The sequence below is a fragment of the Urocitellus parryii genome, chromosome 8 (genome assembly GCF_045843805.1).
Source record: "Urocitellus parryii isolate mUroPar1 chromosome 8, mUroPar1.hap1, whole genome shotgun sequence".
Taxonomy (NCBI): domain Eukaryota; kingdom Metazoa; phylum Chordata; class Mammalia; order Rodentia; family Sciuridae; genus Urocitellus; species Urocitellus parryii.
The window spans coordinates 114,620,903-114,634,837 of NC_135538.1; the positions used below are offsets into that span (position 1 = coordinate 114,620,903).

Consider the following 13,935-nt stretch of genomic DNA (forward strand, 5'->3'; position numbering starts at 1 on the left):
CTTTTATATGGTGCCCCACCCGTGCTATGCAAGCGCTCTACCACTTAGCCACAACTGCAGCTCACATCTTTTTATCTTAATTGTGAGACAGGTTCTCGCAGAGTTGCCCAGGCTGGTCTTATATTTGCGATCCTCCTGACTCAGTCTCCCAGTTTTCTGGGACTACTACAAGCTTATGCCACTGCACCTGGCTATTTTTAGCTAGTCTGTTACTCATAACTTTACTCTTCAAAATAGTCCTCATTTTGGCAACTGCATTCTCTTCAAAATATTTCCTTTTTTTTTTTTTTTAATTCCCTTGTTTGGCACAGCAAGGTGTCCTAAGCTCATCCTGTATTTTTCCTGTCCTGTAGCCTTGCATCTGGCCATTTTTCTAATCAGTCCAGGCTTTCTTTTAGTTGCAAATATTATTTAAAACAAAAATCTGTGCTGGGGTTGTAGCTTAGTGGTGAAGTGTTTGCCTTATACACATGAGGTGCTGGGTTCAATCCTCAGCACCATATAAAAATAAATAAAATAAAGGTATTGTATCCATCTACAGTTTTTAAAAAATAAAGGCATTGTGTCCTTCTACAACTAAAAAAATTTTTTTTCAATACCTGGACAGTGGGTTATTACTATATTATGTTTATGTCTTGACTATATAATGTATGTTGAAACTTATGAGGATAGAAGACATCAACATAAGCCTAGTGCAGTGGCACACACCTGTAAGCCTAGTGGCTCAGGAGGCTGAGGCAGGAGGATCACAAGTTTGAAGTCAGCCTGGGCAACTTAGAAAGACCCTGTCCTGAAATAAAATAGGTTGGGGTTGTGGCTCAGTGGTTTAGTGCCCCTGGGTTCAACCCCTAGTACCCCCCACCCACCAAAAAAAAAAAAAGATGACAACAAATGAAACTATCAAAATCTCTATAATGCCATGCACACTCAAAGAGTAGGCTCAGAGTATTCCTGCTCTGTGGTGTGATGAGAATGTTTGAATATAAAGAGTACACATGGTAGCACTAGGATGAAGGTTAGTTTATAAACTATAAAGCATAAATCAAGTCAGTTTTCTATTTTTTTTAAAAAAACATATCGAGGGCTAAAGATCTATAGCTCAATGGAAGTGCTTGCCTGCACTGGGTTCAATCCCCAGCATTGTAAAAAAACAAAAAAGAAAAAAAGGTTGACATTTTTTTTCTAGTTTTGATATCTAATAATGCCTTGGAATCATTCAGGTTTTGTTTGTTTTAATTTGAGACTCTGATAGTAGGAACTTAATATTAACCCTCTATATTAGGGGAAAAACTGCTTTGCCTAAAACTCAATAGCTTTAGCTTAGTGCTTGCACTGTGTGTGTGGGTTTTATTTCTTTTTACCACTGAGTATATTAATATGTATAGTTTTTATCAAGAAACTAGCTCTTTCTCTTTTCATGGATTTTTTTAGCAGTAGACCTTGGAATTTCAGAATATTGACAATCAAGCTCTATAACTTTTTGTATCAAAAGAAAACAATATGTAACATTTTCATTGTGGTGGAATCTTTTGTTTTGCCCTTTTCTCTTGTGCTTCCTTTTTATTCCTTAATGAACTCCTAGATATCTGCATGGTGTTTGAAGTTTTGGGACATCATCTGCTCAAGTGGATCATCAAGTCCAATTATCAGGGGCTTCCACTGCCTTGTGTCAAAAAAATCATTCAGCAAGTATGTCTCTTTCTCTTTGCTATGTGGTCATTTTTCAAATATTGCTGAAGATCAGGTGTTCTTATTCCCAATAGAATTTTTATTTTAAAAATCAGGGTTTTTTAATTGCTAAAATTAAGGTTTTTTTTCCAGCCCGTGGGGTGTATTGTGTCTATCTTGTTTGTAATTATTGAAAATATCTAAATCTCCTTTACCTATACTTAAACACTTAAAGGGTATGCTGAATATTTGTTGTCAGTCTTTATAATTTACCTAATTAAAGATTATGTCCAAATAGAATTAGCTTTATAAAACTTGGAAATCTAGACCAATCTTCTATATCGTGTTTACAAATTTGCTGTATTCCCATTCAGGTGTTACAGGGTCTGGATTATTTACATACAAAGTGCCGAATCATCCACACTGACATTAAACCGGAAAACATCTTGTTGTCAGTGAATGAGCAGTACATTCGGAGACTGGCCGCAGAAGCAACGGAATGGCAGCGATCTGGAGCTCCTCCACCTTCAGGATCTGCAGGTATATTGGGCAAGGAGGGGCTTTGCTCTCATTGGAAGTTTAGATAAATTTCTACCATTGTTTATTGCCAAGGTGTTAATAAGACAGTATTTGATCATTTAACTGTAAAATATTTAAGAAATAGATCAACCTTCAGGAGACTTTTTTCTCATTATTCCTCAGAGATTCTTACAGACATGTTATATATTAAAATAGCTAATTTGTATTATTGTATAAACGTGTTATTTCTTTTATTTGATGACCATTTTTGCTGTGCTACTGCTTACCATGATCCTACATGATCACTTGTGGATTAGTGATCTGCAGAGGAACAAGATAACATTAAGAACTTGGGGGGGGGTGGTAGAGGGGTGGTACCGGGGATTAAATTCAGGGGTGCTTGACCACCGAGCCACATCCCCAGCCCTATTTTGTATTTTATTTAGAGACAAGGTCTCAGTTGCTTAGCACCTCACTGTTGCTTTGAATTTGTGATCCTCCTGCCTCAGCCTCCCGGGCCACTGGGATTACAGGTGTGCACCACTGCACCCAGCTAAGAGCTTGGGTTTACGCACTAGGATGAGACTTTGATCTTAGTTTCACCATTGACTGGGAGACTTTGGCTGGCTGACTTGATTTCAAGAGTTACCATGATTAAATTTCACATTGATACATTTATGAGCATGCCACATAATAGTATATGTTGAATAAATTATGGTTGTGAACATTTTTTTCCATTTTAGTAGCTCAGTCATATTTGAGGAACTTTCTTGATATGCAGGTTCAAACAATAGTTATCATAAAGTTTCTTTAAAGGAAGGGCAAAAAAGGAGGAAACAAGTTAAAACAAGAGTTTAGTTTTGCACAGTGAACAAGTTCTAGAGTTCTTTTGTACAACAGTGTGGGTATAGTGAGCACTACTGAACTGTATATTTAAAAATGATTGAGGATATATTTTTCATTATGTGTTTTTTACTGTGTTTATAAATGTTTTTTTAAAAGAAAGACTAAATATCCTACCTAAATTAAACTGTTATTTATAATATGTTCTATAGCAAATTACTGTAGTTCTTGGTGTCACCTAGGCCCCTCTCCCCCACTCTTAAAATTGACAAGTTCCAAGGGGGAAGAATTTGGAGGTGGAAGTGCAGGTTGGGGATGAGGTGCTTGTTGCTTGTCACTTTATATTTTAAACAGTGTGTGGGAATGGGAAAATAGATGATTTTAGCAGCATTAATAGTGGAAACCAGAAATTAGGACTTGGCCCTTTGCGTGTTTTAATGCTACCTGGGGAAGGATTCATTTTAACTTTTTTAAGGTTTGACAACTTTTGTATGCATTATTTGTTTTCTTTAAAAATAAGGATAATGTGGTTTCTACTGAAGTCCTTAAAAACAATAGACTGTTCAAGAAAAGCTTTTCATTTTGGTTGGGTATCTTGCCTGCTAAATACTACTAGAATTCTTACTTGGTTTTCTTTTCTTTTCAGTCAGTACTGCTCCCCAACCTAAACCAGTAAGTATAAGGGGTTTCTATATTTAATTCTGATCAATGGGCTGTAGGCATGCATTCTTCTCTTATGGATAGTCTCTGTTTAAACAGAGTTTGGAAACCAAGGGAGAAAATATTCCTGCGCTTCTGTAATTTTCTTCAGCAAATTCCCATGCATCTTCAGCAAATCTGTACTGGTGATGCTTCTTTAAATTTGAGTGTCCGAGAGTAAACTAGCCCCACAGACCACTCAAAAGACCAAGATTTGTTGTTTGGTTTCATAAGAATATCTGCTGGTGGTTTTCTTTTCTTATCTTTTCTTTCTTTCTTTCTTTTTTTTTTTTGGTCCAAGGATTGAGCTCAGGGCTGCTTATAACCACTAAACGACATCTGCAGCCCTTTTTATATTTTATTTAGAAATAGGGTCTCACTAAGTTGCTGAGGCTGGCTTTGAATTCGAAATCCTCTTGCCTCAGCCTCCCAAGCTGCTGAGATTACAGACTTGCACAACCACTCCTAACTGCAGCTTTTAAGTTATTGGAAAATCTTAGGGAAAGAATGAAATATAATTAGGAAATATTTAAAGTTAACAGTTATCTCCAACTAGGGATAATGGATTAGCCACCTGAAGGCTTTATCTGTTTGTAATCTCCGCCCAGGCTGACAAAATGTCAAAGAATAAGAAGAAGAAATTGAAGAAGAAGCAGAAGCGCCAGGCAGAATTACTAGAGAAGCGAATGCAGGAAATTGAGGAAATGGAGAAAGAGTCGGGCCCTGGGCAAAAAAGACCTAACAAGCAAGAAGATTCAGAGAGTCCTGTTGAAAGACCCTTGAAAGAGAACCCATCTAATAAAATGACCCAAGAAAAACTTGGTATAAATAGAGCATCACAAAAATTACTTTATGGCACAATTTAACATTAATATATCATTGTTATATAATATAGTGGTTTCATATATAAGTACATCTCTGGGAGTGTCCTTATAAGGATTTAGATCTTTTCATAAACGTTAGGCAGGTGACATACAAATGTAATTTCTAATTTTTCTCAGGAATTAGAGCATAGACTTTGTTTAGTCATTGGGTAAGGATAAAAAGATCTTTGTTCTTCCATAAATAGGTTTTAGATATTTAATCATGTTTTTATGTCACTCAGTATAAGTTCTAGAAATGTTTAATCTTGTGAGAAATTGTTGTTTCACTCACATACATACACATACGTCCTGTTTTGTTTGTTTGTTCCTTAGAAGAGTCAAGTTCCATTGGCCAGGATCAGACACTTATGGAACCTGGTGTAGAGGGTGGTGCAGCAGAAATTAATTGCAATGGAATAATTGAAATCATAAATTATACTGAGAACAGTAATAAAGAAACATTGAGGCTTAAAGAGGATCTGCATAATGCTAATGACTGTGGTGTCCAAAATTTGAAGCAGGAACCTAGTCTCCTAAGCTCCCAAAATGGAGACAGCAGCACAAATGAAGAAATAGACTCTTGTACACCTGTAACTTCTGAGGTGTCAGATACCATGGTGTGCCAGTCTTCCTCTAATGTAGACCAGTCATTTGGTGAACAGGACATCAGCCAACTTCAAGAAAGCATTCGGGCAGAGATACCTTGTGAAGATGAGCAAGAGCAGGAACATAATGGACCACTGGACAATAAAGGTATCCATGCAGATACACCAACACTTCTCCCCTGCACAACGCATTCATGATTTCTAGACTAAAAAGTACCATTGTTTTTGTAACTACAGTTTTACAGCAGGTGTCCAAGTTCCCTTTAATATGTAAAGCACTAGCTAACTTTGAATTTTATTGGTTGTGTATGGGCTTCAGAATATTTCACTTGGTGCTCTGATCACAGAGGTTTTAATTGTAAGAGTTATTGCTGTGTTCTTTTTGTCTTAGAAAACTTATTATAGGTTGCCAGTTGAGGGCCTGTTTAACTCTTACCTTGGAGAGAATCATTAGAGCCCTTTGAGGTTTTTTGTTCATTAAATAGTTTTATTGACAGAGCCTGTTGTCTGTAGGAAAATCCACTGCTGGAAATTTCCTCGTTAATCCCCTTGAGCCAAAAAATGCAGAAAAACTCAAAGTGAAGATTGCTGATCTTGGAAACGCCTGTTGGGTGGTAAGTTAAACTTGTCTTCGTGCTATGTTTTGAAGTGACTTGGAATGAATAAGAATTTAGACTTAGTTATGGGAAAATAAAACATCTGTATTCATATCATCACTTAACATTTTAGTAAATATAGTTTTACATTTTTTAAACCTTTTTTTTTTGGAAAGTTCAGATATATCTATGAAAATAGGAAAAATAATAAAATAATGAACAATCCACCCTCAACCTCCACCTGTTTACCCATCACCCAGATTTAGTAAGATGAACTCCTGGGCAATCTTGTATTATCACTATTATTCTCTTTTCATACCTTTAATGGCTGTGTTCATAACCTCCCTCCACCCAACTTCTTTTTTCAAGACTGCAATCTAACTTAAAAATTGTGATCTTTTAATTCACTTAATATGCTTTTTATATTAAATCAGATGGTTACATAGTATTCCCTATGTCTTTAAGCATTTTTGACAGCTCTTTGTGATTGATAATCTTTTTGCATGAATCTGTTTATAGTTATCTTTAGGACATGTCCTAAAGGTAGAATTGCTAAGTCAAAAATTAGGTGATTTTTTTTTAAAGGCTTTTAGATATATAGTGCCATATTACTTACAGAATGGTTTCAAAGTAAATGAAGACTAACCAAAAAAGAAAAGAGGAAATGATCCAGAGTCCAAGAGGATCCCATTTCCAGTCTTTATTCTAGAATATTGTTAAAACATTTTAGAAGAAATAAAGCAAGAGCTGAGTGCTGACTGATAGGAAGATTGAACAGCTTTCCAAGTAATTAGAATCACTCTTCCATACTACTCTTGTAGTCACCCAGAGGTTCACCTGTATGACTGGTAGTAACTGCTATAACCTCCCTCACTTTCTTCCTCCTGCTACACTTGCCTTCTATGTTGTTGGTAGCACAGCTATCAGAGTAATCATTCAAGTTTCAGATAGTCTCCAACTCTTCATTCTGAGGTCCTACTCAGAACGAATGCCAAAGTTCTATGTCCAAATACCACTAAGCAAAGAGCACTTACTGTCCCTCCCACCTGAAATGCTTTCCCCAAGACACTGTGTTTGGCTTTCTCCCATATTTTCCTACACAAACATAATTAGCAAACCACCACTCAAGAGTCGCTCTTCCTCTCTCCCTTCAGTTTCCCCCAGTAGTACTTAACACAACCTGATACTCTGTATTTGTCCCTTTTCCTGAAATATATGTCCTATCACGACAAAGATTTTTTGGAGTCACTGCTGTATCCATAGGACTTAGTGCCTGATACATAGTAGGTGCTCAATAAATAGTAAATGAATCTTAGCGAATAATTTTGGTTCTAACAAATACCACACTCTTCAAACATCAAATGTTGTCACCTTTCTGCCCGCCTACCCCATTTCAAGTTTTTTGCCTTTGTCTTTGGAACACTTTCTTGGCATGCTTGCTTATTGATGTATAACACTTCTTTGTTCTGGTACAATGCTTCCTGTCCCTTTTATTACAGAAGAATAAATCTCTTCAGCTATTACATGCATATCTTCCTTTTTATATCATCTTTACTAAAATGACCTTATATTCTTTTCACCCATTTACTCATTCAGCATTGGCACATACTCTGAACTGGACACTAGGACACAGTGTTCTACCTTGCTGGATTCTGCTCAGCTCTCACTTTTCAGTAATCTATTCAGCATATCAGTGACTGGTACCCAGTAATGAAATTTTACATAATTTTTAAAGAGCTTGGTGGTGGTGGTGGTGGTGGTGGTGGTGGTGTTTTTAAGAAATTATTACACCTTTTGTGTTTTGGTTATCAGGTATGCATGAACACAATTTAGAGACAATTATAAAGACTTTGATTTTAAAATGTGTTATTCTTTTTGCCAGTTTTTCACTCTCCTGATGTATTTACCTTTATATAAATAATAAATGACACAGTTATAGTAGGTCTTCCCCCCTCCACCCCCCAATTCTAGCTGTTATTTCTTTCTGGAAAATAGGACCCCATCTATCACCACTACCCCAGTCCCCATCTTGCAAATGTCATATCATTTTTTCCTAGATGAATATTCTATACTTAAATTATTGGGATTCCTTTTCCTTTCTGCATTATTTGGCTTGCTTAATTTTCTTTGTAATATTTATCACTTAATTCAACTCCATAGTTTTACCCAGTGATGTAAAATACTCATGCTTTAATATGGACAGATACATTTGGATATTATTTCAGCTTAATTTTCCTAAAGAGCTCTGTCCTGGAACCTGGAGTCTTAATCTGTGTTCATCTGATTGGGTTGCCCATTTGGATTTCCCTTCACCATCATCCTATATTCTCTGTCTTTATAGCCCCTGTTTGTCAGCTGTCTGCTATCCTTTTTTTTTTTTTTTTTTTTGCAGAGGACTTGAGACCTCTTCAGTACCATATTTCATTATACATTTTATGGCAAATTTTTTTGTAAAAAAATGAGGTTCAGGGCTGGGGTTGTGGCTTAGAGGTAGAGCACTCACCTAGCATGTGTGAGGTCCTGGGTTCGATCCTAAACACCACATAAAAATAAAATAAATATATTGTGTCTACCTATAATTAGAAAATAATTTTTTTTAAGTGGGGTATAACCAGTATGTGAAGCTTCTTTTTAAAAAAAATTGTGCTGGTATTACTTAAAAGTCATTTATTACTAAATGATTATACATGAAATACTTGTGAATATATGTAAATGCAGCAGTGACAATTATGTGGTAGAGTACAATAGCTATAAGAAAGAGTATGAGATTTGGGGGAGACTTTGAATGTCTCGTAGTCTTTATTCTGGTATTACATTCAGTTGACTATGTTTAAAGAATTCTAGGTTAAAAGTAATTATCCTTCAGAATTTGTCAAAATTTATTCATTGTCTTTTAGTTTCCATTCTTCCTGCTAATGACCAATGCCACCCTGATTCTTCATCTTTTTATGAAAGCTTTTTCCCTTGCAGAAGTCTATAATATATTATTTCATAGTGATGAGCCTCACTAGAAAACTATTTTCACCTGTTAGGCTAAAGATTTGGTGTGTACTTTGAATTTTGAGACTAATTCTTTGGGTTTGAATCTTTCTTAATTTTTTATATTATATTCTCCTCTTTAGTGTCCATTCTGTACTTCTGAAATACCTTTATACAAATATTAAAACTCTTACATAGGTCCTCTTCATCTCTTACCTTCCTCTCCTATTTTCTTTCATTTCCTCCCCACCCCCCTAAAGATTTTTTCTTATAGATCTCATTATTTCTTATTTCTCTTATTATACTTCCACTCTACAAGAGTTATTTGGTTCTCTTGTGTCATTTGTTCTGTGTGGGTTGCTTAGTGGGACATGTTCTACCACTGAGTTATATCCCTAGCCATTTTTTTTATTTTGGGACAGGTTCTTGCTAAGTTGCCCAAACTGGCTTAGAACTTGCAATCCTCCTGCCTTAGCCTCCCCAGTCAATAGGATTGCTGGAATTATAGGTGTGCACCATCTTAATTCTCTCATTTTTAAAAACAACATCCTGTTCTTATTCTAATATTATTTGAATTTTTTTCCTTTATATAGGTGAAACTAAGAAAACTAAACTTTTCTTATTATTCATTTAATTTTTAATTATGAAAATTTTCAAACATGGACAGAAATAAAATAGAATAATGAACACTCAGGCCAATCATTTTTCTTCTGTATCTCAACCTTGACCAGATTATTTTGAAGTATAGTCCTATATATATTTTTTCATTCATACATGACTTATTGAAAGGTGGGGTTTTTAAATATCTCAAAGAATGTATCAAACCCTGGGCCTTATGCACATGAAGGGATCACACTACTCTGTACCTGATCCACATTTCCAGCCCTTTTTGGTTTTTGAGACAGGGTCTTAATAAGTTGCTCTGCCTAGCCCTGAACTTGGGATCCTCCTGCCTCAAACTTCTGAGTAGCTAGCATTACAGACATGTGCCATTGTGCCCATGTTTGTGCCATATTTGATGTTATTTTGAGGGAATGAAGAATTCTTTACAGGTGGTATGAGTGGTTATAAATGTCTTAAAACCTACAACTTTTAGTTGTTGTTGGTTTTTTAAAAATACCTTTCTTTTTATTTATTTATTTATTTATATGTGGTGTTGAGGATCAAACTCAGGGCCTCACACTTGCTAGGCCAGTGCTCTACTATTGAGCTACAACCCCAGCCCAACTTTTAGTTTTCATAATGAAAACATAGCTAAGACAGTTTGAGTTGAATCTGAGTTTCATTTGTTGAAGTAGTCTGTTAATTCTAGACAAATGAGCAACATAATTTTTATTTGGAATAACAATTTTTCATTTCTTATAAAGCTATTGTTATTTCCTAAATCTGTTTGTCTATATTAAATTTATTGTCATCTGTTACAAAAATAATTTGGAATAGCATGTGGTAAGGCTAAGGATTGTTTGGTAATAGCTTCAAAATGATACTTGAAAAGTTAGCTAAATGGAAACTTTGGGGAAAAACTTAAAGAGAATTTATTTTCATCTTCATTATTAAGTAATCCTGACTTGTTGCTTTTTAGAATAAATGAATTTTAAAATACTCTTTCCTTTCTATTTGTTCAGCACAAACATTTTACTGAAGACATTCAAACAAGGCAATATCGCTCCCTGGAAGTTCTGATAGGATCTGGCTATAATACTCCTGCTGATATTTGGAGCACAGCATGCATGGTAATGTTTTGTATCCTTTGACCTTGTTTCATACCTGGCCCTGTTTCAGCAGACCAGCAAATTAACAAGCAGAAAAAGAACTTATCATAGGTGACTTGTCATGGGAACTATAAATCCTGTGTCTGGAGGGTCTAAATTAAAAACAACTGCTGTGAGGTTGATTTGGATTAAGTTACAAGTACTCTCACCCTTATAGCATTGATCTATTTGCAGGTAAGGCACACCTGGAAACTTTTATTCTGTACAACTCAGCAACTTCTCAGACATTTTTTTCATCTTTGGAACTCAAAATATGAAGCCAAATCAGACATAGATTCATAAGTTGCGTCTTTGTCCCTAACAAGCAACTACTCAAGTAGTCAGATTTAATTGATATTAAAAATTTCCCACAAATAGACTTACATTAAAAGGTATTTTATCATTTCCTGAAATGGAGTATACTCTTTGAGATCTTTTATCACTGTTTGTCCTATTTATTTATGTACTTCTCTTTCACAAAGTTATAAACCCCATGCTGAAGAGAATAATGTTGGTTATATGTGGCTGGCATGTTTTCTGTGGGTACTTACAGTGCAGTTCTGATGATAACTACCTGGAGTTCTTGTAGACTTGACAGGTTAAGGGCATAGTTATCCATAAGACTGCCCTTATTTCAGACTCCTGCCTCAAGCCAAGTGTCCACAAGCCACCTGCTCTTCAAACCAACTGGCTACAATAAATTCAGGGATTCTCATTACCCCTTCAGAAAACAGTTTTATGGTAAAGGATACAAAATCAAGATGAGACATAGGATGAAGTGAGAGGGTGCCAAACATGAAGCAAGTTTTATTGAGATTTCATTAATTGGGCATGATTGAACCATTGGCTATGCCTTCGAATACGATCTTCATTCCTCATGGATGGATTCTAAGGTTGAGAGTGCAGAAAGCCCCAACCCATTAGTCAAATAGTTGGTCTTCCCAACATTTCCAGCCTCCATTCTAAAACTATCTAGGGGCCTGCCATACCATAAATTTAGGTAAGGTCCAGGAGGCCCACTTGGGAATTCCAAAGCTAAAGGTCCCCTCCCAGGAAACTAGGACAAAGACTGATGTATTTTTTATATCACAGGGCTTAATATTTGTAAACCATCAAATGAATGAACAGAAGCATACTAAACTCACTTCAGGAAGGATAGATTGGAAGCTTCAACTTCTTTCAAGTCAGATTACTTTCATCCATGAAAAACTTGGTTTTCAAAAATAGTTAAAGTTGGGGCTAGGGCTGTAGCTCAATAGCAGCATGCTTGCTTAGCATGCCTGAGGCACTGGGTTCGATCCTCAGCACCACATAAAAATAAACAAATAAAGCCATTCTGTCCTTCTAAAACTACAAAAAAAATTAAAAAAAAAAAAAGTAGTAAAAGTTGCCAGGTGTGATATGTACGCTTTCAATTCCAGCAACTCAGGAGGCTAAGGCAGGAGGACTGCAATTTGAGGCCAGCCTCAATAACTTAGGAAGCTCCTATCTCAAAAATAAATTTTAAAAGTCTGGGTGTGTAACTCAGGTAAAGCACCCCTGGGTTCAATCCCCAATACCCAAAATGGTAGAGTTAAAACCATTAAAATGTTAAAAAGAAGAAGTAATAGTAGTAATAGTAGTAGTAGTAGTAAGGTAAAGGATACACTTAAATGCTACAATTTTCTTGACCAAGGGATGGAAAGCACTTATGAATCAATATCATGAAAACTTTAGCCCTACTTTTTTTCCCCTAAATTTCTCTCATTCTGCCAATAAATATAGGAAATGTTGCCTTAAATTTGTCATATACTAAATAAGTATAAATCTCATAATTTCAGAAGTGCTGGAAAGATGGATCATCCTGCATCAAATGCAATTAGTTGATAAAAAGGTTCTGACCCTTTCTGAGAGGCTAAGAAACAAGTCTAGAAGTTGCCTTACACATTATTGATGGAGATAAAGTTAGACGGGCAGTTATATAAAGGGTCAGGACAAAATATCTGTGAAAAACATTAAGAATTAACAATCTCTCAGGGCATAGAGGAAGATCACTGGCAGGATGAAATTCTTCCTTGCTGTCTTTTAAACATCCTTTCCCCTTCAGCTATGCGGAAAAAAGTTTATAGTTTCCAGTTAGATCTTTTCTTGTAGCTGTTTTTTTTTGTTGTTGTTGTTGTTATTTTTGTTTTTTGTTTTGTCTTGGTTTTCAAATCTTTTTATCTCTGAAATTCGGGACAGAATTGGTGGGAAACTGAATGTGCCTATACATAGTAAGGAAAATTGCGTATTTTTATCTGTCCCTGAAGTTACATCTGACTGACTACTGGTATGTTTAGGGGGAAAAATACTAGAGAATATAACTTTATTTCCCCTAAGATGTTTTATTAAGCAAGGGAATGGCTCTGGGAAATGGAAAAAGGGTTTCATCCTATTTTTATGTTTTGAACTCTAAGGCTGCTAAAAGGCCCTAAGCTATCAGAATCCAAAAGTGATGTATTTGATCCATAAAGTTTTTCCTGTCATCCCCATCCCTAACTTGAGCTGCCTGAATGAAAAAGCAAAAAAATGACCACATTGCTCAATAGTTATTTATATTTCACCAATGATGGTCACCTTTATTCAGCAGCAATAAGTCATGGTGGTAGGGATAGAATACCATTTTAATGAGTAATATTTTGAGTTATTTTCATGTAATTTCATATCTTATACAATGAAGCCATGGGTTTGCTATTTCTGTTGTTACTATTGCTTCCACTGCCAGTTTTTTGATAAACAGATATTATAACACTTTTAAAAAATAGAATACCTTGGGGCTGAGGTTGCATGCAGCTCAGTGGTTGAACATTTGTCTTGCATGCATGAGGCATTGGGTTCAATCCTCAGCACCACATACATACATACATACAAACATACATAAAGATATTGTGTCCATCTACAACTAATTATATATATATAATATATATATTATATATATATATTTTTTTTTAAATAGAACATCTCAACTGGGCGCTGTGGCACACACCTGTAATCCCAGCAGCTCAGGTGGCTGAGACAGGAGAATCACAAGTTCAAAGCCAGCCTAATAATCTAAGATGCTAAACAACTCAGTGAGACCCTGTCTCTAAATAAAATACAAAATTGGGCTAGGGAAGTGGCTTAGTGGTCGAGTGCCCCCTGAGTTCAATCCCTAGTACCAAAAAAAAAAAAAAAAAAAAAAATCTTGCTTCTCTCACAGGTAGAGAGAAGATCTTTGTAGCTAATGTAAGCAGGGGTATTTGGATTCCCAGACATTGCTATTAGTGAAGGGGAAGAACATGGCATTTTTTAATAGGGAAGAAAGCCAGGGGAATTGAGAGAAGCAAACATTTGCTCTCCAAGGATGATAGAGTCATAGTTGGTTGATTATAGGTCCTGCATTTTCATTGTAGAC

At 35.8% G+C, this 13,935-nt stretch overlaps 1 protein-coding gene across 2 annotated transcripts in view; it reads left to right on the top strand.

The window, feature by feature from the left end:
* Positions 1-13,935, top strand: part of Srpk1 (SRSF protein kinase 1) — a 66,567-nt gene that overhangs the window by 39,530 nt on the left and 13,102 nt on the right. For both annotated transcript variants that reach the window (XM_026383493.2, XM_026383492.2), the window contains 7 exons: positions 1,583-1,689; positions 2,043-2,208; positions 3,677-3,702; positions 4,338-4,551; positions 4,926-5,345; positions 5,711-5,811; positions 10,398-10,505. In XM_026383493.2, the coding sequence (XP_026239278.1) occupies positions 1,583-1,689; positions 2,043-2,208; positions 3,677-3,702; positions 4,338-4,551; positions 4,926-5,345; positions 5,711-5,811; positions 10,398-10,505 (1,142 nt within the window). The remainder of the gene's footprint in view (positions 1-1,582; positions 1,690-2,042; positions 2,209-3,676; positions 3,703-4,337; positions 4,552-4,925; positions 5,346-5,710; positions 5,812-10,397; positions 10,506-13,935) is intronic.